At 45.8% G+C, this 27,091-nt stretch overlaps 2 protein-coding genes across 2 annotated transcripts in view; one reads left to right on the top strand and one right to left on the bottom strand.

Moving 5' to 3' along the window:
• The window catches only part of LOC135244624 (phosphofurin acidic cluster sorting protein 1-like), a 135,204-nt gene that overhangs the window by 89,840 nt on the left and 18,273 nt on the right, over positions 1–27,091 (bottom strand). The gene's annotated exons all lie outside the window — the stretch shown is intronic.
• LOC135245096 (transmembrane protein 121-like) lies at positions 127–3,967 on the top strand. Its single transcript, XM_064317917.1, has one exon. The coding sequence runs from the start codon at positions 1,460–1,462 to the stop codon at positions 2,408–2,410; it is 951 nt and encodes a 316-aa protein (XP_064173987.1). The 5' UTR covers positions 127–1,459; the 3' UTR covers positions 2,411–3,967.

Genomic DNA, 27,091 nt, shown 5'->3' with positions numbered 1-27,091 from the left:
TCTCCCCTTCACTCTCTCTCTCCCCTCCCCCTCTCTCCCTGTGTCTCTCGCTCACTCGCTCCCTCTCTCTCTCTCCCTGCAGCTGTGGGCTGCTCAGCACTGCTCCAGAGACAGCATGTGCTTTTACCGAGAGGACAACAGAGAGAAAACTAAATAAGAGATTTCACTGTGAAGCCACAGGCAGTGTGAGCTCTCTCTCACTCTCCCTCCCTCCTCTCTCTCTCCCTCTCCCCCTCCTCTCTCTCTTTCTCCCTTTCTCCGCCCCCCCCTCTCGTCTTTCTCTCCCTCCAGGGCAGACCCATGGGGGTTGAGTGTGTGCAGAAGGGCAGTAATCTTGCTGCAGACCAGGAGTCCAGAGGACGCTGATCTCTGCGCTGGCCAGAGGACGCTGATCTTTGCGCCGACCAGAGGACTGCTCCCACTACTTTCTCAGCACTGCCTGTTTGTTACAAGGGGAGATCCTTGGGGAGAGAGTGTCATGAGAGCAGCCAGCCTCTCGCTCAGTGCCGAGGGGACCCAGGGACACACACACACACACATATGCGCGCGCGCACACACACAAACACACGCACCTGCCGGCACATGGAGAACGCTGCACGCTGTCTGAAAAGCAGCCGGATTCTGTGAAGAGGCTGAATTTCTATTCACTTTCTTCTCTCTTTCTGTCAGTTTGGGTTCAGCTTCTCCAGCACCAACAAAAAAAAAAAACCCCTCCTTTTCTCTCTGTAATAATATCAGAAGCAAACTTTCTAATCCGCCAAACGGATCCCCACGATGCGGAGACTGCAGGTGGATTTCATTCTCTCTGCTTTCTCACCGGCTTCTTTCTGCATGGATGGCATAAATTTCCGCCGCGGGATTTAACGCCCCCGCGCTCCGGGGAGAGGATGCTCTGGGCTCTCTCCGGCGACTCCGGCTGATGGATTACAGGCTTCTGGGACTTTCGGAGCCGCGGTTCACGGGCAGCCGCGCGATCGCTGCCAGGGTACAGCGGAAGGGGGGAGAGGAGTGAGCGCGCCGGACCCCCGCCAGCCTGCTCCGCACCGCCGCTCTCCGTCGCCGACCGGCTGGCAGCGCTGTGCGTCTGAGCCGCCGCGCCTGCGTTTGATGCGGTTAGCGATGCCGGCGGCTGGCCGGAGCCGCGGGTGCGCGCGCTCGGCGGCGGGTTTGAGCGCTGGGCGAGCGCGGGCGCCGAGCTCGCGGCATGTTTAAGAGCGGAGGGGCTGCACACCCTGCAGATTCCTCCCCGGAGCCCAAACTCACCGTCCGCCCCTGGAGCCAGCTCGCTGTTCAGGGCGTCCCGCCCGGAGAAATGGAGGGTACCGCCAAAACCGCCGGCTGGCCGTGACCGACTGATCGTCCCGTCCTCTGCACCAATCTGTCCGGCCGCAAAGGAACCTTCACCGCGACAACCCCCCGACCCCCTGAACTCATCCCGTCCCGCACCTCCTCCGTCAGAATGGTGCCGCCCCCGCCCACCAACAAGCCGCACGTGTGCCTGTCCACCATGCTGATCGTGAGCAGCATGGCGCTGATGGACGCCTACCTGGTGGAGCAGAACCAGGGCTCGCGGAAGATCGGCATCTGCATCATGGTGCTGGTGGGCGACGTCTGCTTCCTCATCGTCCTGCGCTACGTGGCCGTGTGGGTGGGCGCCGAGGTGCGGACCGCCAAGCGTGGCTACGCCATGATCCTCTGGTTCCTCTACGTCTTCGTCCTGGAGATCAAGGTCTACTTCATCTACCAGAACTACAAGGCTGACCGCTCCAGCCTGGACACCATCGCCCGCAAGACGCTCACCCTGGTGCTGTCCATCTTCATCCCCGTCCTCTTCGTCATCCTGGTGGCCATCGACCACATGGAGTACGTGCGGGCCTTCAAGAAGCGGGAGGAGATCCGGAACCGCCTCTTCTGGGTGGTGGTGGACCTGCTGGACATCCTGGACATCCAGGCCAACCTGTGGGAGCCGCAGAAGAAAGGTCTCCCCCTGTGGGCCGAGGGGCTGATGTTCTTCTACTGCTACATCCTGCTGCTGATCCTGCCCTGCGTGTCCCTCAGCGAGATCAGCATGCAGGGCGTCAACATCGTGCCCCACAAGATGATGCTGTACCCCATCCTCAGCCTGGTCACCATCAACATCATCACGCTGCTCATCCGTGGCGGGAACCTGGTCTTCTACAAGGACGTGCGGGTGTCGGGGATCCTCATGGGGAAGAACGTGCTGGCCATAATCCTCAAGGTCTTCAGCTTTGTGCAGTACAAGAGACAGCTGCACAACGCGCCCCCCGCGTTCGGAATGGAGCTCCAGAAAAACTCTGCCCCCCACGGCCGGCCCATGCCCCCACCGACACGCGTGATGCTTCAGGACCGGACCCCCCTGCCGGAGGTGACCGCATGCGAGCACACGTGACACCGGCGGATTGCGATGGGGGCGTCAGTAACCGTCCCCGCCAGGGAACCAGACTGGGCCCGAAATGGCACCCAAACCCCGTCTGGGAATCAGTCCAGACCCAGAGTGCAGCCTCCTTCACGGTCGCACTGAGCGGCGCATTTTAAAAAAATGAAACTGTGGGGAAAAATACTAAATGAAATATATTTTTAAACAGTGTCTGCTGCATTATGACGAAAAAAAAACTGGAAATGGATGATACACTGTAGTGTAATTTTCCTCTGGTTTTCTATTTTATGTGAATAAAAAGTTCTGTTAATGTTACTGCAATTGGATGAACCGAGAAAGGCTGTATTGAGAGAAAATTTTTAAAAATGAAGATCGGGCATTTTTTTTTAAACAGGAGGATGTTTCATATGTACAAGATAAAGTATTGTGTACATGTCAGCTGACTGTGATGTGTTTGTATGTGCTTTGAGTTACTGGGGTTCACGCTTTCATGTAAATTCTTATTAATGAAGAGACCAATGATTAATGGCTTATGTTCTCATTTTAATACAGCAACAGCCCTCCCCATTAACAAGACTAAGATAGAAGAGCCAGTGCTTTATCAACACCGTTTTAATCTCCAGTTACAGGCTGCTTAAAAACACAGGCGGAGAAGTTTACCTATCGCATCCTGTCAGGCTGTCGTTGAAGCCCACATATTCCTCTTTGACAGGCAGTTCAGTTCCACTCAATGACCGATGGCTGGACACCACAATGAATGAAAAGCGCTTGAGGTCGCTATGACTTATGGGACATTTGCGGAAGGGCACAAATAATGGTGGTTCCCTGTCAGCCGCGCACACAGCTAACGGGTGTGTCACAGTGTCACAGTCAAACCTGCAACCTGCTCTCTCGTGAGCCACTACAGAGACAAGGTTAGGGGCGTTCTGGTGCTGCAAAGCCATTCTTTTGCCCAGCAGGGTAGGGTGTGGATGCGTGTGAGCTGAGAGGAGTCTGCAGTATGACCAGAGCGTTATAGCCAGTCTGCCCTGCCGCTAACTCGGTTTCACTGCACATTAAGCAGCCATCTCAACAGGGCCTTGGCTGGAGCACAAAGCCTGATTAAACTCCGGCCCAGGATAGTGTACCAAAGAGGTTGTTCTGATTCACACACCGGGTGCTTGAATAATTAATGCAGCTTAAAGAAATAGAAGCTGAATAAAATGAACAGACGCATAAAAGAAGCCTCAGCAGATGAAGCAGTGGCACGAGGCCCAGAGCTCATTACTGCTCTTAGAACTCTGTGCTATTAACCCTCATTACTGCTCTCAGAGCTCTGTGTTATTAACCCTCATTACTGCTCTCAGAGCTCTGTGTTATTAACCCTCATTACTGCTCTTAGAACTCTGTGCTATTAACCCTCATTACTGCTCTTAGAGCTCTGTGTTATTAACCCTCATTACTGCTCTTAGAGCTCTGTGCTATTAACCCTCATTACTGCTCTTAGAGCTCTGTGCTATTAACCCTCATTACTGCTCTTAGAACTCTGTGCTATTAACCCTCATTACTGCTCTTAGAGCTCTGTGTTATTAACCCTCATTACTGCTCTTAGAGCTCTGTGCTATTAACCCTCATTACTGCTCTTAGAGCTCTGTGCTATTAACCCTCATTACTGCTCTTAGAGCTCTGTGTTATTAACCCTCATTACTGCTCTTAGAGCTCTGTGCTATTAACCCTCATTACTGCTCTTAGAACGCTGTGCTATTAACCCTCATTACTGCTCTTAGAGCTCTGTGCTATTAACCCTCATTACTGCTCTTAGAACTCTGTGCTATTAACCCTCATTACTGCTCTTAGAGCTCTGTGTTATTAACCCTCATTACTGCTCTTAGAGCTCTGTGTTATTAACCCTCATTACTGCTCTTAGAGCTCTGTGTTATTAACCCTCATTACTGCTCTTAGAGCTCTGTGTTATTAACCCTCATTACTGCTCTTAGAGCTCTGTGTTATTAACCCTCATTACTGCTCTTAGAGCTCTGTGTTATTAACCCTCATTACTGCTCTTAGAGCTCTGTGCTATTAACCCTCATTACTGCTCTTAGAGCTCTGTGCTATTAACCCTCATTACTGCTCTTAGAGCTCTGTGCTATTAACCCTCATTACTGCACTTAGAGCTCTGTGCTATTAACCCTCATTACTGCTCTTAGAGCTCTGTGCTATTAACCCTCATTACTGCTCTTAGAGCTCTGTGCTATTAACCCTCATTACTGCTCTTAGAACTCTGTGCTATTAACCCTCATTACTGCTCTTAGAGCTCTGTGTTATTAACCCTCATTACTGCTCTTAGAACTCTGTGCTATTAACCCTCATTACTGCTCTTAGAGCTCTGTGTTATTAACCCTCATTACTGCTCTTGGTGCTTTGTGCTATTAACCCTCATTACTGCTCTTAGAGCTCTGTGCTATTAACCCTCATTACTGCTCTTAGAACTCTGTGTTATTAACCCTCATTACTGCTCTTAGAGCTCTGTGTTATTAACCCTCATTACTGCTCTTAGAGCTCTGTGTTATTAACCCTCATTACTGCTCTTAGAGTTCTGTGCTATTAACCTTCATTACTGCTCATGCACACACAATCTCTCTCTCTCTCTCTTTCTCTGTCTCTCACACCCAGACACACATAAGATATTATATATAAATGCTGGACGGTTGATTAAAATGAAAAGATCCATTCAAAGAATCCCTGCCTCCCATTCGCACGGAAACTTCTCTCGCGAACAAAACGCAGCCAGATTGGAGGGTGTAGCCTGTACTTCTGATTGCACGCTAGTGTCAGAGGTGAAATAACAATGGAGCTCAAATAATATGTTGAACTTCAAACAAATACCTTCATAGTACTATTCTTTTAACAGCATCATGGCCATGTACAATTCCAAATTCTCCAGTGATATTCACAAGAAGCTTAAACCAGTAGTTTGATTAAAATGTTTTTTTCATCAACCACATTATTTTGTTATCATAATTCAAATTTGGCAAAACACAAAAGTTTTAATTTGTCCCCAGGTGGAACTCATTCATTAATTTCATTTTTTATTTTCAGCTCTTTTTAATTATTGTATTGATATAATTTAATCATTATTATATGATTGGTTCTTATTGTGCTATAATTTGCAATAAACCATTTTTATTTGAAAACAACATCATGAGATGTTTTTCATTAAGCATTGAGCAATTGCTTCCACCATTGGACATCATATGTCCTCTTATTTCTTAGTCTAAATTCATAATTAAGTTAATAATTAATTTTAACTTGCTGAACAGTACGAAATTATTCACATAAAATAAACAGAGATTTGTGTCTAGAGGCCAAGCTCATAAATACATAAAACACTGTGCCCTAAAAAAAATCATGAATAAGGTTAATATCAAAGACTGTACTAATGGTCATTTATAAAATATCATTCTTCATGGTATATCTCATCCCACACGCATATGCGATACGTGTGGGATGAGATTATTTCAGTGAGAAGCTTCTGCATTTTCCAAGGCTGACTCATAAAAGGATTATCATGGCAGAACCTAATACCTGGCCACACTTGGGCTTCTGAATGGGAACTGTTTTTATCTATAAGAGGGAAAAGCTTATCTGATGCATCAGCATATACAGGCAAAGACATTACATTTATTACATTACAGACGTTTAGCAGACGCTCTTATGCAGAGCGACTTACGCAACTTTTTTTTTTGCATAGCATTTACATTGCATCCATTTATACAGCAAGATATATACTGAAGCAATGCAGGTTAAGTACCTTACTCAAGGGTGCAATGGCAGTGTCCTACCAGGGAATCCAACCTGTGACCTTAGGTTACAAGACCAGCTCCTTATTATACTACACTGCTGCCCTGTGAGTGTTGAATCTGTGACTGGTCCAGTCCTTGTCCATAGCACAAGGGATCCACTTTATAAACCGTCTGGTTAATGAGGTCACTAAATGATGATTTAGGTGGCTGTTTTATATGTAGACCTCATGGCAATTTCACCCTACTTTAAAGCAGTTTTATTAATCTTCTTAACTACCGATTCATTAGTAGTTTCCCTTGATGGGAACTGTTTTATGGCCTCTTCATAAGACTTGTATTCCAGGTATTCATTCCAAGAGTTGGTATTCCTCAGGAACTTCGCAAACTGCCCATAAAAAAGGTGATAGAATATTTACAAAGATCTCGTAACAAAACAAATGACCAAACACATAGTGGAGCTGTAATACACTGGTGAGAATTGGAGGCTGGAGCTAGTAGGGGTCACTGTTGTGGCACTAGAGGGCGCTATTTGTGATGTGAAAGCGGGTTAATATTAATATTGCCATCCCTTCCTTGCTTTAAAAACAAAATTTTCAACCCACAGACTTTAATTCACAGCCGGTCATGCACACAGACTTTCTGAATCATTGAATCACTGAATCACAGCCCATCACACCCACAGACTCTGATTCACAGACCATCATGCACACAGACTCTCCGAATCATTGAATCACAGCCCATCACACACACTGAATCACAGCCCATTCTGCACACAGGCTCACTGAATCATTGAATCACAGCCCATTACACACGTACACTCAGACTCTCAGAATCAAATGGAACCCCACTCCTACATGCCTGGGAGACATGCACAGTAACAAAATCTGAGTACCCAGAGACTCAGCAGAAAACAGATGGCAGGAGGACATGCTTCACAGCTGAAACCTTCCAAATCCGCTGAGGGCGGGGCTTCAAACAGCCATTTCATGCCCCGGGAGTGGATGTGTACTTTTCACTTTTCAATCTTTCTGCATTAATACCCGGTGTTCATTAATGGTGCAGTTCTTCACTTCTCTGCATTAAAACACAACTTAGCTGAGTGACCCAGTGCAAATTATTTATCACACCTGTCCAATCTCACAGAACCGTTTTGTCAGGCAATGTTTTTTTTTGTTTTTTTTTTTACACAACGCAAGTCATTATGTAAGACTGTATTGTCTCTTCTGCCACCAGGATGAAGTGAAGACATGAAACAGTCTATGATTTCCCACTAGAAAAAAGAAATCTTTGTTTTTTCCTCCATAAGAGGGAAACTTGCTCCCAAAAGCACTTGCAGTTTGGGGGAGCGTCTCCTGAGCCAGGTGAATATGGGCGGCTGCGTGCCCGCGGGCGCAGATGAAATATTCTGGCTTGTTTCTGCTCTGTAATGAATGTGCCACGGCTGCTCTGCCGCTCGCCCCGTGGGGCTGAGAGAGCACTGGGACTCCAGCGCTAAAGAGGAGAGTACCTCTCAGTGCTTAACGAGGTCTCCCCGGGAAACGCACCCCACACGTTTCACTTATTCACCGCACAATCCTTTCACATTTCTGCGGGAAAACTTTTTGTGCAATTAAAACGTGTACCGAAAATTCAGGACGACCAGTTAAATTGTGTTCCTTTAACACTCAAATACTCCAGAGACACGATATTCCCCTTAGTTCAGAGAGCTGAAGTATGAAATTAAAATTACAAAATTAACCATGTCAGCATAAAAATTTATCACCAGGAAAAGTATGAAGCTTTTCTAAAGGTAACACGGTTCATCTCATCCATCTCTCAGCTAAAGACATATATTCTTTATTTACAGTATTTCGTTTTTTAAATTTTTTTGCATTTGTTGTTAAATGTCTACAATTTTTTTATAAATACTCAAAAGAAAAAACGTTTTTGCTACTTTTTGTATTTAAGTCATTAAAAATATTGTTTTGTGCTTTGTGAATTGATGTGTAATTTCATATAAGTGGTGTTAATTTGTTTTAATGAAATGCCTAATTGGGGTGATGGGTGAACAGGAAACAGGATTATTTTAATGACTCGTGGCAGAGTGGAGAGAATGAGGCTGCAGCAGGGGAATGTTAGGGCGACCCGTGGGCTGCAGAATGCTGGGGGGGGGGGGTGTAATACAGGAGGAGGGCGGCAGAGTACGTGGCACAGAATGCTGGGGGCTGCAGAACGCTCAGGTGACAGGGGTGTAGAACACTGGGGGGGGGGGGGGTGGAACGCCGGGAGAGGGGGGAAGAACACTAAGGGTGGTGCGGACTACTGGGGGGGTGGCACGGAATGCTGGGGGAAGGGGGGGGGGCTGCAGAATACTGAATTTACGTGTGCGAAAATCACACCTCAAACGTTGGGCCACTGATTTAGCGTGAACAATTACACACTTTTACTGAAGTGAATCTGCACCACTAACTGACCTCTGCCAGAAAAATACAACTTTAGCTTTTAGCTCCTATAAAATATACATGCTAAAACAGTAGGGTAAATCACTGGTAATGTGTTAAACAACAATCCTAAGACCATTTTAATGATAACTGACATAACAGACATAAAATGTATTTATTTAAATACATGCATAACTAGCTATCAAACTGGTCAGAGTCACACAGGCCACATGAATATTACTGGTGTATAATCAAGAATCGTTTACTGCAGGGTCCATTTTGCCCACATTGTCTGCTTCTGTTATGTAATGTGTGAAAAAGAGACTTTGCACCAGAGAGAAAACAGGCAGGTTGTTGGAAAGTTTCAGCCTGGCTGTAAACATTGCTGGCCAACACCAGAGGAAGTCTCATTACGGCTCCAAGTAAAGATACACTGGATAAGAGTGGAGGGGGGTGCAGAGTTTAATGGGATAAAGTAGCACCCCTCCCGGCATGGATCAGCCCAGCAGGAGATTAAAATTATAAAAGGCCTCTTATTTCTGGCCATGGCAGGTGCAGGCCACCGTATTGCTCACCCTTAACATAGAATAATGCTGGGCGCAGGCTGATGACATCACATGTTTCAGACTGTCCCGTGGTGATGACATCACATACTTCAGACTGCACCGCGGGGATGATATCACATTCTTCCGACTGTACCACGGTGATGACATCACATGTTTCTGACTGTACCGCAGTGATGACATCATACATTCCGTTACTTCACAGCTACAGAGCAGCAGCTACTGTCTGCAGTCCCCACAGATCCACACTATAGAAGATGCATTTCACAACATAAAAAGGTGAGTGTGAATGCATTAGCAGATGATGTATATGACTGCACATCAATGGTGAGAGACCGTGCGTTTCCCATGAGCCCACATAAATACGGCAGGCTGTAGTTGTGTATTTTTGCTCAAAGTGGCTGCGTTAATTAGCTTCATGGGCAGGTTGGTGGCTGGGCTAGGGAAGGGCGAGACAGAAAAAAATCTTACAGCAAGGCCGTACTGTCCATAACACATCTCCCATAGTCACAAAGTCAGACATTTCACACTGTGTGACACAACCTCACACTATTCTCCAAACCCTAACCCCCCTCCCTGGGGTTCACCCACTCATTCACTCTGTAGAAACATGAAGCTGAACCAAACTCTCGTCCTGGATCCTGACAGACAGCAATGCATTGTGGGCTGTGACTGTGTAACAGGGTGATGGGTGCATCAGAGCATTCACCCCTAGCAGCGTCTCTAGAAAGCCCAGGGGTCGTTTACAGGCATTATTAATGGAGAGTGTATTGGTGCGCTGTAAATGTGGGTAATGTACACCATCACACCGCTGACCTTCGGCAGATAAACGACCTTTCATGCTGTGGAGCGATGAGTGTGGGGGGAGAGGGAATGGGGGGAAAGTGGTTGGGGGGAGGGGGGGCGAGGTGGCGGAGGGGGGGGCGTTCAGATAACAAGGGCCGCAGATCGGGGGGGTGCACAGGGGTGGTACTGCACACGAACAACAGGAAATGGCTGCGTCTGAGTTTACTGCACGTTGGCACTGCAGAAACATTCAGAGTTTAGCCCGAGTGCTTTTTAAGAGCTTCAGAAATAATCTTTCTATTTTTTCCACCACCTAAATGGGCTCAGTTCGGATTTTTTCAAGTTCCCTTTTAGCGGTCCATTGGGAAGCACTGGGCCACAGTCTGTTTGCAAATGCCACTGTACAAAAATCATATCCGAAATCTGCAGTGACCACAACCAGCAGTGACCGTGGTCAGAGACCTGAGAGCATGTTTAAAACTGCTGAACTGATCTCACGCTGCCAGACGCCTTCCAGTGAATACCGTCCAAGTGGCACAAAATCCATCTTTACGCTTATAGACTCAAAACAGCCTCACCATGCGACTGAAATGGCACTGTCTTCCAGGACTGCCTGTGTGTTGCCTTGGTAATACTGTGTTCAGGGTTACCTCCTGCCTGCTCTATAGGGGACACATTAACAGCCGTTCCTCTACAAGTTCAGGGAAAGAGACCACAGGAGAGGCGTTCCTGTATCTTTATCACAACAATCTGATGGTTGCTGAAAGAATGCAGACTTAATTGGTTTGATGATCCATTTATTAATTAGTCGTGTTTGCTATATTCTGGCATATTCAGTGATCTGGAACAACAAAAGTTTGATGCAGTTCAATGCAAATACATGTGTTTTCAATCCATTATCACATCTGTGGCAAGTGATAAATGTGGCAAGTGATAATTGCAACTCAGACCTTGGCAGTATTGACTGTGACTGGCAGGTGCCCCGAAGGACCGAGACTGTGGCGGGGGCCCCATAGACACAGAGTGTGACAGGGGCCCTAAACGACCGAGACCGTTGAATTATCCGGCTAATGTTCCAATAGTTTCTAATTTATTTTTTAAAATATATTTTAATAAACAGAACATTCAACTGAATTAAAAAAAAAAAAATTAACTTGTTCATAAGAACACAGGGTCTATTAATATGCTTGTCTGGTGTAAATAAATATAACATAAATAAACAGGGCCATTTGGTAAACCTGACGAATGAAAGACTGGAAACAGCATTAAACAGAGTCATAAAGACTTTAAAGCAAACAGTGTCTAAGTGCAGATGGAGGCTTACAGGTGAAGACACAGGTGAAGGTTTTATTGAGTAAAAAAAACTTATTGGCTGCTGCTAAAATGGGTGAGTTTCAGGACAGCAGTGATAAATAAAGTTACACACCGTTTCATATCCATCGTCATTGGCTTAGCGATGCCATCCATCCGTTTCCTGTGTCTCTCTCTCCCCCTCGCTCTTTTGCATTGACGCACGCACGTGAGCACACACACACACACGCACACACCTGCACCCGCACATGCACACACACGTGCGCATGCACACACCTGCACCCGCACATGCACACACAAATGCACATGCACAGACCCACACAGACACACACACGCACACACACACACACACACAGACATACACGGACACATGCACACATGCACGCATGCACGCACGCACGCACACGCACACACACACAGCAGTAATGTAAATCCTTGTAGACAGGAGCAAGGGGTCCTGACAAGCCCAACTGACAGCCTGTGTGTGTGTGTGTGTGTGTGGGGGGTGGCATGTTTCTGCTCCCCTGAAAAGCAAATACATTCTGCTCATCGATCCTGCTGAGGTTCCACAGCCTTGCACACCTCAAACAATGGGGGGCACTCACATTTAATGGGTCCTGATTGGCTAGTCACCACCTGTCAATAATGCGACTGCTACTGGGTAATTATACAAGGTCTAGAGGCAGGTGGATTTACAGTTTGGCTGTGCATGTGTAGAACACAAAATACAGCCTTGGTCAGTTAGAGGGCCAGACACAGATCAACCAGCAGCATAGCCAGGAGAGCCAGGTGTGGATAAAGGACCAGCACAGCCAGAAACTAGACCTTCAACCAATAACGGATTACCAAGCAATGAACTCTGAGAGGTTCAAAGCTGGTCTCGCGATGTAAATGCAGACAGACACAGGGGTTTAAATGATGACCTGCTGCTGTGCAAAAACAGAATGGCAGCCCCTCCTGTAATTACAGCCAGGTAAATGAGGGCAGAACCCTCGGTCCAACAGATGGAAAGGGATGGGGGAATCATCACTACTTGATGCATGTGCTTTTTCCCAAACCTGTTTGAATTAAATATCGGTTCCACCGAAACAAAAAAAGTGTTATCATTTGCCTCAGCCAGAAACTTAGCACACAGCCTGCAGAGGACAAACTTCTACACCTCACATGTCAAACTGGCAACCCTCTGCATTCTGGGTAATTTATCCTGTGTGTAAACTGAGACATGCTTGATTTCAAAAACATAGCCCTGCTCAGGAGAAAAGCTCATCGCTCATGTTACGATGGGTTTATGAAGACGGTCAGAATGATGGAAACATCCATCGCCAGCAGCGAGGCAGTGGCAGAACAACACAGCCGAGCCTGATTTTACTCATCTGTGTGAGAGAGACCTGCTGCGGATTATTGTGTGAGAGAGACCTGCTGTAGATTACTGTGTGAGAGAGACCTGCTGTGGATTACAGTGTGGGAGAGATCTGCTGTGGATTACTGAGTGAGAGAGAGACCTGTTGTGGATTACTGTGTGAGAGAAACCTGCTGTGGATTACAGTGTGGGAGAGATCTGCTCTGGATTACTGAGTGAGAGAGAGACCTGTTGTGGATTACTGTGTGAGAGAAACCTGCTGTGGATTACAGTGTGGGAGAGATCTGCTCTGGATTACTGTAGGAGAGAGACCTGTTGTGGATTACTGTAGGAGAGAGACCTGCTGTGGATTACTGAGTGAGAGAGAGACCTGCTGTGGATTACTGAGTGAGAGAGAGACCTGCTGTGGATTACTGAGTGAGAGAGAGACCTGCTGTGGATTACTGAGTGAGAGAGACCTGCTGTGGATTACTGAGTGAGAGAGAGACCTGCTGTGGATTACTGTGTGAGAGAGACCTGCTGTGGATTACTGTGTGGGAGAGACCTGCTGTGGATTACTGTGTGTGAGAGAGACCTGCTGTGGATTACTGTGAGAGAGACCTGCTGTGGATTAACGTGTGGGAGAGACCTGCTGTGGATTACTGTGGAGCACATAGGTGTTTTAATGTGCTAAAGCCCTGTATCAGAGTGTGAAGGTTCTTTACTCCACATCTTTAAACTGCTATAAAAATATCTCCATGAGAAAAGAGGCACTTTGCTTTGTTGGGCCAGAACCATGCCGGAAATAAAATGAAACACTGATAATGTAAAAAAGTATACAATATTTATGCGGTGTTATATTCCTAACATGACAGCTACAGTATAACCCTTTATAATTTAAAACTAGATTAGAAACTACGACTGCAGAAACGAATAAAGCCGTTACCTTTATAGAATAAATTTAATAGCTTCGACTTATAAACTGCACCAGCACTGAGCAAAGCTATATTCTCAACTGTGAGCTTGTGTGTGTGTGGGGGGGCAGCAGAAAATGGGGCCTGTAGATTGGGGGGGGCAGGGGCAGGGTGCTGGTTTCAGCCCTCCTAGAGAGGGGCCGGTTGTTTTGCCAGATCTCCTTGGGGTACCCCTGCATCAGTTCCTGCCCACTACAGTATGTGCAGGTGTCTGTTATAAGCATAGTGGGTAGGCTGTTATAAGCAGTGAAGATCATAGTTCAGCAAGGGCTGTACAGGGCCACAGGGGAACAGGAGAGAGCACTGACCAGTAGTAGTTATAATAATAATAATACTAATAATAATAATAATAATGTATTAATCTGTTCATTACATTTTGAGCTGTATTTGACACATCATTGTACTTTTGAAATGAGTCTGTTAAAACACCTGAAAATACCTAAAAGTCATCTTTATTCAGCAGGACATCCTTAAAACAGACAGACATTCAGCTTTAGTGGATTATGAATAATTATCTCAACAATGAAGCTAAGAAGAAATTATTCAAAAAAACAAATTAAGCATAAACGAGACCACGGCCACTCATTTTGCTGAGGAGACGGATGTTAATAAAAATGTGTTTATAAAGCATCGTTCACCACACATACCTTTCTTTGTACAATTTATGACAGATTCAGTTCTGAAGTGGCTAAATAAAGATCAGTATTCAGTACAGCTCATACAGGCATAATGATAGGAGAACTGAAACCCAGCAACCACTGCTCCGGACCCCAAGCAGGAGATGCAGTGAGCATGGCCAGTTCAGACACCCAGAGACTGCCCTTAACTACAGTCTCAAACTACAGCGAAGGCCAATAATATTACACCGAGTAAAAAACGTCTAACATTTTTAGCTTACAGTCTAGTTTTCGGTTTGCTCTCCCATCTGAGACAAATGACTGCACTTCACAGCTATTTAACCCCAGCAATGAGATTCATTAATTCAGTGAATATATCAAGCAGGTCCAGCACCATTTAGATGTATTAATCAAAGCAACACTCTCAGCTGTAATGTTGTGTGATGCACGCAGGCTGTAATGGACATGTTGTTTGTATTGTGTTGAGTATATATTGCATCATGTTTGCACTGAAGCTGGTTGCGAGGCTGGCGTACGCGCTGACCTTTCCTCGAACTCCACAGCGAAGAAGCGGTTGTTAGGGTAAGTAGCTGATCGATACGCAGCGGACTCACGTCTGGGACGGGACTTTGTGTGTAAACAATAACAAACATGCCTACATGAGGGTCCAGGCCCCATTGAGGAGACAGAATGGTGCATGCTCAGGCCCCACAGATTGTATTACATTGCATACCAAAGGTCATTGGAGCAACTACAAAACACAGGTCCGAAAAGGTACAATACTCGTTAAATTTAAGTTATCCAAAGCCATGAAGATCAAGCCTACGCAGTAAACACAGGCCATGCAAATGCTAACAATAATACTGCTTTAGCATGTGGTGCTCCGAAACGGAATACTCACAGGTTAATACATTTAATATCTGTCATCATTCCTTAAGCTCTCTGTTAACATGCCTGGAAGTGGACTGTTGATAAAGTAAAAGTTTACTGCATATCATATCTCTCTGGGTTCCAGTCACGTACTGCACTAAAACAAAACTTCAAAGTGACTGCAGGCACCAGCACAGCTGCCCAACTCCATTACAGCAATCGCTATATTGCAAAGGCTCAGGTGCAATGAAGGTATTAATACAGAAATCAGAGTCAATAAGGTCCTTCCTTCTGGCAGTACAATCCACGCGAGAGAAAAAACACAATCTTTCAATCCAGATTCAACCTAAGGCCAAATCAGAGAGCATCTGTGTATCACTGATCAAAGCCACAAGACAGTAACAGGCGCCATGTTAGATCAGTAGCAGAGGGCCTGAAGCTCTCAGTCATGTGACCTATCCCAGATGCCTTTGCACCCTCTTGGTGTGTGAAAGGAAGAGACACAGGCTGTTCATGGGGGGCGGGGGGGGGGGGGGGGTTCTGCAGTCACTGTGTGGGACACAAACTTTCAAAAAAACATGCTGACACAGGCAGCTGCCAGGAAGACCCGCTAAATAATACAGCACTGAGCTGCACACACTGACTCACAGCCTTTTAAATACTGCATATTCCAGTAGTTTCCTGAGAAATGACAACTACTTCCAGCATGGGTAAAGAGCAGACCGGTGACTGCACATTAGTCAGGTGGTAGTGGAGGAGGCTAATGATTTGATATAGCCGTGACAGGAATGCAGACCCCTGACAGACTCTGCATCCTCATGCAGACCCCTGACAGACTGTGCATCCTCATGCAGACCCCTGACAGACTGTGCATCCTCATGCAGACCCCTGACAGGCTATGCATCCGCACGCAGACCCGTGACAGACACAGGCCTTTATGTCCTTCTCATGGCGAGGTGGAGATTATAGGCCTGCCTGTCTCTTCAGCGTTCTAGAGACAGGACTCTGGCTATCCCTTCTCCTCATGAAGCCACTCACTCATCCTCAGTCCAAATAAATAAGCAATGAATGAATGAGCGATATTTCCATTACTGTGTCTATAACACTGCAGTCACGCCCCAGAGGGCCCAGCTGTACTGAAGCTGTGGAGCTGACTGGATTATCGCTCCACTGGCCCCGCGGCCAAACTGGAGCAGCGCGAGGCTGCGTCTCTCTCTCTCTCTCCCCCCGTTTCCTGTAAACACACACAGCACGCTCACTCCCCCTTCCTCTGCCAAGCAGCAAAACACATTAAACAGCTTCCACGTCTAATGATGTTCTCGCTGTGGGTTTCCTCTCAAAGATGATTCCCATCATCGTGATAAACTGTTTCGGACAATATTTTGCAGCCCTCAGACCTTAAACGACACAGCATAATGCTGATAATTTCCCTGTAGCCTGTGGGTATGGAAGAAAAAAAAAACGGAATATGCAGATATGCATTTTTGTCTAAAGGAAACTCAGTTACTAACAGGCTGTCTCTGCTGGAAAAGAACATTTGTGTCTTTGGAGGGTAGTTGCTCCACAGCAGAAGATGAATGGCTATTAGACAGAATAAACTGCCAAAACTCCACCGTCAGTGTAACCTAGATTTTGTGTTTTGCCATTTTGCCCTCTTTACTGTAAAAAAAATATCTTGTTAGCACCTATATCATGGAATTTAGGTGTCCTGTTAGGCATTACACATTACTGTCAATAAATAAACCATAAGTTGCGTAAGTCACTCTGTGGGTTACTGGTTAAAGGTACAATCGAGGTCCACATAGTGCCCCCTAGCTCTGTAAAGTAATTAATTCAGACTGTGATTAAAACATTTTAGAGGACAAGTCTTGCGGTGTCAGGAAAGCAGGTGTAATAATCATACAATAATATAATAATAAGTACATCCACACACACAAAATCTCACTGCAGTAGAAGAATGAGGACACGTGGAGCTCAAGGGCTGAGAAAAGGCAGACTGCAGTGCTTGCGCTGCAGATGGTATCCCTGCATATTCAAAAGGAATTTCAGTGCGTGTGACATACAGGGTGGATGAACAGAAAGCTAAATTGCCAAATTGTGCCTTAAAAGTCAGCAAGCTTCTATCTGCAAACATTCCATTTGTTTCTAGAATATGCACATAAGAAACAGGTCTCCCCTCCCTGGAGTGTCTTAGGGTGTGTTGGGAGGAGTAGAGGTGTGTTAGGGTGTGTTGAGAGGTGTTAGGATGTCCAAGGATGTGTAAGAATGTGTTAGGGCATGATAGGGTCTCTTAGAAGGTGTTAGGGTGTGTTGGGAGTTGTTGGGGTGCGTTAGGAGGAGTTAGGATGTGTTATATCTGCTCTTTAGCAATACTGAGCTAACTGGCATGCATTATTAAAATTGGACATCTTACACTTGCAATACATAATTGTGTGCAATATCACCCATCTTTTCAGTTTAAGATCGCAGTGTAGGCTCTATAAATTCAAAGTGCAATTAAATTTGAGTGGTAATAAAGTGCTCTTATGTGCTGTAAAAAGGCTCAGATGAAAATAATTACAGCCGGGTGATATTTGAGGCTCTGTCTTTCAGCTCATGCATGCATAAAGAAAAAAAATCCTACATTAATTTATTATTAACACACCTGAGCCCCCCTTGTATTTACTTTAGCATAGATTTATGCAGGAACATTGCACACCTGCATGATTAATGCAAGACACCCGTTGTGACAGGTTTCAGGGACAAATAGGATGAGAGGAAGAACAGCACAAGGTGTTTCAGCTCAGTGCCACAGCCGGAAACAGTACAAAATTTTTCCATTCTGTCCTAGATAACTGAAAAAGAAATTTCAGTTCTGACTTCAAAAAAAATGCACACAGAGTTTCAGCTCTGGGCTAGGTTGCTGTACAAAGCATTGAGCAGAATAAAAAAGTCATTGGTTTGTCTGTCCAGCAGATTAGCTCATGTTATTTCTCAAAGGCCCAGGCTTAAAGGATTCAAATTGTAGTCATATTTCCGATTGGCGTTGGGTTGCATCCCAGTTTGAGCTGCGCTGGACTAGCGGACATGAACTCATTAGCCTGTGAGAACAGAGTTTCTCTGGGGTTCATAACCTAGGTTATACAGGTACAGTGAGTCCTGGCTTAAATTCCCGCTGATCTCTGCATTTTTTTGGTTTTATTTAGCTGTTCAGCAGATCTAGAATTTTCCTGATGATGCTGTCACTTCCTCTAAGCCCAATGATGTCCTCACTTTCTCCTCCTCCAAGACTGACAATGATCTCACTTCCTCTTCCTCAAAGCCTGATTATGACTTCACTCGCCGCCCCGCCCCCAGCCCAAACAGTTACTAATTTTTAGCTCTTCTCAGTAAACGCTCTTATTCAGGCTTTTCATTTTTTCTCTCAGGCTCCCTCCCACGGACGGGCTAGCAGAACAGCAGCCATGAAGGTCATAATGGCTGCCTCATTCAAAGTAGCTCAGGGAATCCACATATAAGCGATGGATAAATCCATCACACTGGTGTAATAGAACAGGCAGTGCTGCTAGCTGTCAGATAGCTCCCAGGGGATCCTGTCTGAATGGATTGCACTTTGAGGACCATTTACAAATCCCCAGGACCGGCAGTGCTCACTGAAGCTCAAGTACATTCTCCACCCCTGTGGCCAATACACACAATCTGTATGTGCATTTGAGTGTGTGTGTGTGTGTCTGTGTGTCTGTGCATTTGACTTGTTTCCATTGGAACGGGCTAGATACAAAGTCCAAGGCATCCCTGAGATCATAATACCCTAACCCCTAACCAAAACCCAAACGCTAACTGAAAAATAAGCTAAATACATGTAGCTCCAGTGAAAATAATTTGGTCATCCAAATCAAGGACTAACCCTTGCGCAAGTTCTGAAACATAGCCCTCATCTTACCTCAACCCTAATATTTACCGTTTTCAGATCCATGACCTGGAGCATAATTATAGTCCTACATCAGGCCATCCAGTGTTAAGCAGTGAAATAACTCCGGTCACCCAAATAAAGGACTAACCCTCGACCTAAACCATTCCCTAGCCCCAAAGGTAATGTAATTTTGCCTAAGCCCTATCGCTCACCGTTTTTAAACTCCAAACCTAATGGTAATTTTATATATACATCATTTATTTTTTGGAGCCCTAAGCACCCGTTTATGTGATCTGTAGTCTGCACTGCTCTGTCTACAGATCAAGGTTTATGTATTTGAAGATACGCTGAGCGATGTAACGCTGTGGATCATAAGATCACAGAAGAGAGTACCGGGTTATTTATAAACCAAAACACAAGAGCCCTGCCAAACTTCAGCTTTCAGTCATCCAGAAAGACACTTTCCTATGCATGCAATTCAGAGCTGACTCTGAGCAGAGGACCAGGCAATGGCACAGCTCGCCACAGCAGAAAAGAATGAAAGAGTCTCACAGCCCTCGATTTGCACAGTTAACCTCCACTCCGTCTCTGTGAGAGCAGATTCTTACGTCTTCTGTCCGTTACCATGTGAAAGGTGCACAGTGCTCAGTGATTTATGCCTCATTGAACAAATCGCTGGCCTCTGAACTTCTTTTTGGACCAAGCTTCCATATTTTCCTTTGCGGTAAAAGGATGAAATGTGAAGCCAAAGAAAAACAAAAGCAGTTATTTATCCCTCCTTCCGCCAGAGACTACAAGGTCGTGTGGAAAAGAGACCAGAGACCTGAAACCTTTACGACCAGAGAATGTCAGAAACACACATAAATATCCCAAAGCGGGTGATTTATCCCCCAAAAACATTCCTATAAATATTCAGTATAAACGGTTTATTTTGGAACTTGTTTTTTCCTGAGACATTTCCAATAAAGCTGAACTGACACAGCCGCCAGTCAGCACAGATAAACCTGTAACACAGCCGCAAGGCAGCACGGAGAAACCTGCAACACAGCCGCAAGTCAGCACGGAGAAACCTGCAACACTGCCGCAAGTCAGCACGGAGAAACCTGCAACACAGCCGCAAGTCAGCACGGAGAAACCTGCAGCACAGCCGCAAGTCAGCACGGAGAAACCTGCAGCACAGCCGCAAGTCAGCACGGAGAAACCTGCACACAGCCTCAAGTCAGCACGGAGAAACCTGCAACACAGCCGCAAGTCAGCACGGAGAAACCTGCAACACAGCCGCAAGTCAGCACGGAGAAACCTGCAACACAGCCGCAAGTCAGCACGGAGAAACCTGCAACACAGCCGCAAGTCAGCACGGAGAAACCTGCAACACAGCCGCAAGTCAGCACGGAGAAACCTGCAACACAGCCGCAAGTCAGCACAGAGAAACCTGCAACACAGCCGCAAGTCAGCACAGAGAAACCTGCAACACTGCCACCAGTCAGCACGGAGAAACCTGCAACACTGCCACCAGTCAGCACAGAGAAACCTGCAACACTGCCACCAGTCAGCACGGAGAAACCTGCAACACTGCCACCAGTCAGCACGGAGAAACCTGCAACGCTGCCACCAGTCAGCACGGAGAAACCTGCAACGCTGCCACCAGTCAGCACGGAGAAACCTGCAACACTGCCACCAGTCAGCACGGAGAAACCTGCAACACTGCCACCGTCAGCACAGAGAAACCTGCAACACAGCCGCAAGTCAGCACAGAGAAACCTGCAACACTGCCACCAGTCAGCACGGAGAAACCTGCAACACTGCCACCAGTCAGCACGGAGAAACCTGCAACACTGCCACCAGTCAGCACGGAGAAACCTGCAACACTACCACCAGTCAGCACGGAGAAATCTGCAACACTGCCACCAGTCAGCACGGAGAAACCTGCAACACTGCCACCAGTCAGCACGGAGAAACCTGCAACACTGCCACCAGTCAGCACAGAGAAACCTGCAATACTGCCACCAGTCAGCACGGAGAAACCTGCAACACTGCCACCAGTCAGCACGGAGAAATCTGCAACACTGCCACCAGTCAGCACGGAGAAACCTGCAACACACTTTATTCAATGGATTAGCTGTGGCTAAGCAAAAGGAACGTGGTTAAAGATGAAGGCCTGTGGTTTCACTCTGACTGTGGTGTTGTCGAGCCGCTCACAGGTTCCTTAAAAATGATGAGAGGAGAGATCTATGGGCCTCCGCCTTCTACACCAGGGAGGGCTGAGTTTTCAGACGAGTGACTGCACAGGAGCAATATACAAGAATCAAGGAACTGTGCGGCAGTTAAACTGCTCCTGTCAAAACACAGCTGGTCCAGTGGGTATATAAATGCAGCTGTTCATGCAATATGCACATGCCTAACCACTACACACACAAACGGAACTGCTGGTGGGAGTTAACGGTGGGAGAAAGGGTGGGGCCATGAATTAGAGCTACAGCAGATGACCACAGTATGGACCTGTTCTTACGAGCTACAGTAGAGGGCTACAGTAGAGGACTACAGTATGGACCTGTTCTTATGAGCTACAGTAGAGGACTACAGTATGGACCTGTTCTTATGAGCTACAGTAGAGGACTACAGTATGGGCCTGTTCTTATGAGCTACAGTAGAGGACTACAGTATGGACCTGTTCTTATGAGCTATAGTAGAGGACTACAGTATGGACCTGTTCTTATGAGCTACAGTAGAGGACTAACAGTATGGACCTGTTCTTATGAGCTACAGTAGAGGACTACAGTATGGACCTGTTCTTATGAGCTACAGTAGAGGACTACAGTATGGACCTGTTCTTATGAGCTACAGTAGAGGACTACAGTATGGACCTGTGTGTGTGTGTGTGTGTGTGTGGGGGTGTGCATGTGCATGTGGTTTCCCATGAGTGTCTCAATGTGTGCATATGTGTGTGCTTTCCCATCATTGTCTGAATGCATATGTGAGTGTGTGTGTACTTGTGTGAGTGTGTGTGTGTGCATGCGTGCGCATGTGTGTGTGTGCATGCTTCCGTGTGTGTATACCAGGCACATTCACATTCTGTGAGGATCTTAATGTGATCTAGTAAATGTAGTTTACACAAATATGACTGATAACCTGCCGCTGAGCTGCCATTATATCATTTCTTAGGAAGATAAAATAAATGCATGTTGCTGAGTCTGATTTATCACTGAGCGGCTCGGAGTGCTTTGAGCCTGTGAGCTATGACAGCCGCCCGCGAGCAGAAAAAGCAGCCGATCCGTCTCCTCCTCGGGGAAATAACCGCGCATCTGCACCCAGAGAGAACATCAATAACAGAGCAGGAAACAGGAGCTGCGTACCTCAGACCTCCTCACATCGCTCCCAACACTCAGCCTCCTCAGACCTCCTCACATCGCTCCCAACACAGCCTCCTCAGACCTCCTCACATCGCTCCCAACACAGCCTCCTCAGACCTCCTCACATCGCTCCCAACACTCAGCCTCCTCAGACCTCCTCACATCGCTCCCAACACTCAGCCTCCTCAGACCTCCTCACATCGCTCCCAACACAGCCTCCTCAGACCTCCTCACATCGCTCCCAACACAGCCTCCTCAGACCTCCTCACATCGCTCCCAACACAGCCTCCTCAGACCTCCTCACATCGCTCCCAACACAGCCTCCTCAGACCTCCTCACATCGCTCCCAACACTCAGCCTCCTCAGACCTCCTCACATCGCTCCCAACACTCAGCCTCCTCAGACCTCCTCACATTCTCCACAGCCTCCTCAGACCTCCTCACATCGCTCCCAACACTCAGCCTCCTCAGACCTCCTCACATTCTCCACAGCCTCCTCAGACCTCCTCACATTCTCCACAGCCTCCTCAAACCTCCTTACATCGCAACACAGCCTCCTCAGACCTCCTCCCATCGCTCCACAAACCTGCAACCGCACAACTCAAACACACAGGAGCTGCAATCTGTCTGCAGTACTTTTGATTGATGATGTGGTCAGTGCTTTCAGTAGTCGGTTTGTGTAACTGGATTATCCGCGCTCATCTCTGGTTTCAGAGCGTCTTGACACACAGAATGACCAACAGCAAAAGAATGATACTCATTCATCATGTAGCTTTGAGAGTTCAGCGAAATATGTACCCGAATATAACATGAATCAGCTGTGTGTGTGTGTAAGAGAGAAAGAGTATGTGTATGTGTGTGTGTGTGTGTGTGTGTGTGTAAGCGAGAGAGAGAGTGCGTGTGTATGTGTGTGTGCATTCCAGGGAAGAGGTGGTATTTGTACACTACTACACTGCTGGGGTTTCCCCTCTAGAACACAAACTGCAGGTTACTCTGCAAACATTCAGCTACTCTGGCAATTAGATCAGCAGCAGTCAGATGACAGATATGTCATCACCAGCCAATCAGAGCTCATTAAATGTGAGCATCCACCATTACCTATGACAAAATAGGAAATCAAAGCCATGTATCTACTGTGACCCCCACTTACTTCTGTCTGGATTTAAATGTCAGTCTTGCAGTCTTGACTAAGACAATCAGCTACAATCTACAATATCAAATGTATACCTACAATACAAATAATCTATAGAACCACAGAACACCACACTAATTCCAATTCTGAACATTCAGAGATGATTGAAAACTTGTCCTCCTGATTTGTACTGTACTGTGTAATGTGTCTGTACTTTGTACAAATGCAGTCCAAATACAAAAAAAGCGGTAATGATTAAACACCTTGACTCACACATCGACCGGCAGGCCATGCTTATAAATCATCATTATTAAACACACCATTACTACAATGTTAATTATGAAAATAAAATGACCCTGCCGGAGAACAACGCCCTTCAAAGAAGGAACGGATATTCTCCGTCACTTAATCAATTCATTAACAAAGCAGTAACAACACTAAATTATCAAGTATTAGGAGAGCTGTTCATTTAAAAAGTCAATTAAACAAGAGACTTTGGGATATGTTACACAGCAATAAATCTGTTAGGAATACATTATGCTTTACTACATAGATCTGGAATACATTCACATATTAGGGATATATTATTATTTATGAGGATTGGTTGAACATTATCCACCCTGTCCAAAGCTATAACCCCTATATCACTGCATTGCAGGTTTATGAGTGAGGAGTTCTCTCAGCCGTTTGGTGTGTGGGGGTTGAGAGAAGATCATTGAGCTCAAACATACAGCAGGATGACTGTGATGAAAGCAATGAGGAGAGAGGGACACAACACAACAAGGTGTTAGATGTGAGCATACATATCATAACTCAGGGCTGAATACCACACTCAGGGCTGAATATTACACTCAGGGCTGAATATCACACTCAGTGCTGAATACAACACTCAGGGCTGAATATTAAACTCAGGGCTGAATACCACACTCAGGACTGAATACAACACTCAGGGCTGAATAACACACTCAGGGCTGAATACAACACTCAGGGCTGAATATCACACCCAGAGCTGAATACAACACTCAGGGCTGAATATTAAACTCAGGGCTGAATACCACACTCAGGGCTGAATACAACACTCAGAGCTGAATACCACGCTCAGAGCTGAATACAACACTCAGGGCTGAATGTCACACTCAGGGCTGAATACCACACTCAGGGCTAATGCCACAGCACATTCAATACATTCACCATTGTTGTTGTTCAATTTGCAGGCTGCTCATTTGAATTCAGCATAACTGCCACTGTTGTCAGAGGCCCCAAATGACTCCTTTCATAAATAAAAATGCATCGGCTTCCTAACCCTCTTTGAAGGGCACAGAAACCTCCAGCTGATGTGTCTGGGGCGAAATAAGCAAACAAGCTGTAAATATGTTTGCTAAACTTCAGAAAAACACAATTTCATCTTCATTTTTATGCACCTGCTCAGCCTTCACAATAAAATACCAACAAACTGTTTGGACATAAATTACTTTCTTTCAGGACAGGATTTAAGCAGTGGAGACATTTTTATGTGCAAACCTTAGATGCAAAATACGATTATCTAGAGAAAACATGTAACAATATTCAGGTGCACTGCCTTATTACATTTATAGCTATAATCTGATCATAACCTTAGTTTTCATGAAAAGCACTTTTCTATGGACTTGGAACAACCAAATTCTAAAGTTGAATTCTGATTTTGACCCCTTGGTAGTATTGTAGTTGTAGTTAATAGGAAATGCACTTTTTGTTATTGGCAAACCTTCACTGCTTAAATTGTACCCTAAAAGAAAGTGATTTATGTCCAAACAGATTGTTCGTGTTTCACGGTGAAGGCTTCACTGGGTATAGCTCACACAATAAATCTTACAGCCGAATGCATCCGATTACTGTTTTACACAGTTTATCTATGTCAATATGTGCATGTTTCAACAAAATTAAATCAAATTTAAATTTCGCTTTTTATTTACAAATCAAAACCAAAAATTGATTTGTCCACTTTACCGACTTACTTTCGACAACACATACATAAAACCGTTTATATTAGCGAATGATGTTTCTATACGCCAACACACTCAAACTAGAAAACACATTTAAATAGATTAAAATTTAGGAAAATAAAGGTGAGGGGAGCAGTGATGGAGTGGGTGCCACAGTGAAAAGAAGAGCTCTGCTAAATCAATTCATCCAGAAAAATTGAACAGAAACCGTTCTAATTTCCAAATTAGAAATGGACAGCTGTGTTGTGGAAATGAAGACTGCAGCCTAAACTCCACTGCAGTGTTGCCTGAAGGTTTGTGACATCATTACTGAGGAACAGGACGGGGCGCAACCCCGACAGCACAGGAACAGTCCTAAAGAGTCACATCACACCATTATTCAACCCAGCCGGGGGTTTAGCGCAGTCAAATAGAAGTGTAACGTGTAACAGGAAATGAGGTAGATGGTGATTAAGATTTCTGTCTGTGTGCATTCATTAACAGTAAATAACACGTGCCTGTTATGTGCTGATTAGGGCCCAGCTGACTCCAGGGATCCCTCACAATTGTGTGAAAAGGTGGGATGGGGTGGGGGCCAGGGGGGGTGGAGGTGGGGGTGAACACATTTATTTCACTGAAAAATAGTTATTATTCATGGGGAATGGAGTAGGGTCTTGAAAGCAAAAACTACTTTAAAGGAAGGAAGAAAGGAAGTTCCAGGTTTCCTCCAGCTGAAGAGCAAGTGCGATCAGCACAGCATTTCTTACCTTTAAGGAGGTAACCTTCATGCTCACTGATTATAAACTGTACATAGGCTCCAGTAAGCAGACATATTTCACATATACTGCCACTGTCCATTGCAACCAATTGAAAGTATACAGAACCGTGTGCGCGTGTGTTGTGTGTATGTGCATGGTTGTGCAAACACACAGACACCCACCACACACATACATGTGCACACACACACAAACACATGCCGACCCACAAACACCCTCCCCCCTACACGCACACACCCCCACACCACAAACTTTGGCGATACACCATTCAGAGTCAACCAATCATCTTGCTGACTCAGGCTTGTTATAAAATGAACAGAACGTCTCTTCCAGGCACAATGTATTTATTCATGGATATACTTCCATACGGAATGCATCTGATAAGAGAAACAGCAGTGTCTCTGCACAGGTAGCTTTCCAGTCCACTGCAGGGTCATGAACCCCAGGGAGCAGGAAGAGAATTAGCCGAGTTACATAGAGACATTGCTGGTCAAATCACATTCAAACTGTACAGGTCCATAGGGTATATTCTCTTTGCTTCTGAAAGGTATGATTTAACCCCCTACTGGAAGGCCAACAACTTACTGCAGCAACCTCCTCTCCAACAAAGCAGGCCAATCTCCGCTTAGATACAGCAGTTTGGGAAGAAGATGATACTGGGTAGTTTGTTCGGGGGGGAAATATATTACTGTTATGAGGGGCTAGTGCGAAAATCCATAAAAAGGTATTGGACTCTTGGAAATTCACTTTTATAGAAGATATTAACCTGTACATTTTGAAATGTTGCATTTGTTGTTTTTTTGTTATTTTCGCAGCAGCGACCTGAAGATTTGTTGTGTTCTCCTGAGCTCGAACCCTTGGCTGCCAAGGGCAGCCATGTAGTACAGTGTCTAGGGAACTGGGCTTGTAACTCAAAGACAG

Source organism: Anguilla rostrata, chromosome 18 (assembly GCF_018555375.3).
Source record: "Anguilla rostrata isolate EN2019 chromosome 18, ASM1855537v3, whole genome shotgun sequence".
NCBI classification, from domain to species: Eukaryota; Metazoa; Chordata; class Actinopteri; order Anguilliformes; family Anguillidae; genus Anguilla; species Anguilla rostrata.
The sequence above is the reverse complement of the archived record's forward strand: the minus strand, read 5'-3'. Positions and strand labels throughout refer to the sequence as shown.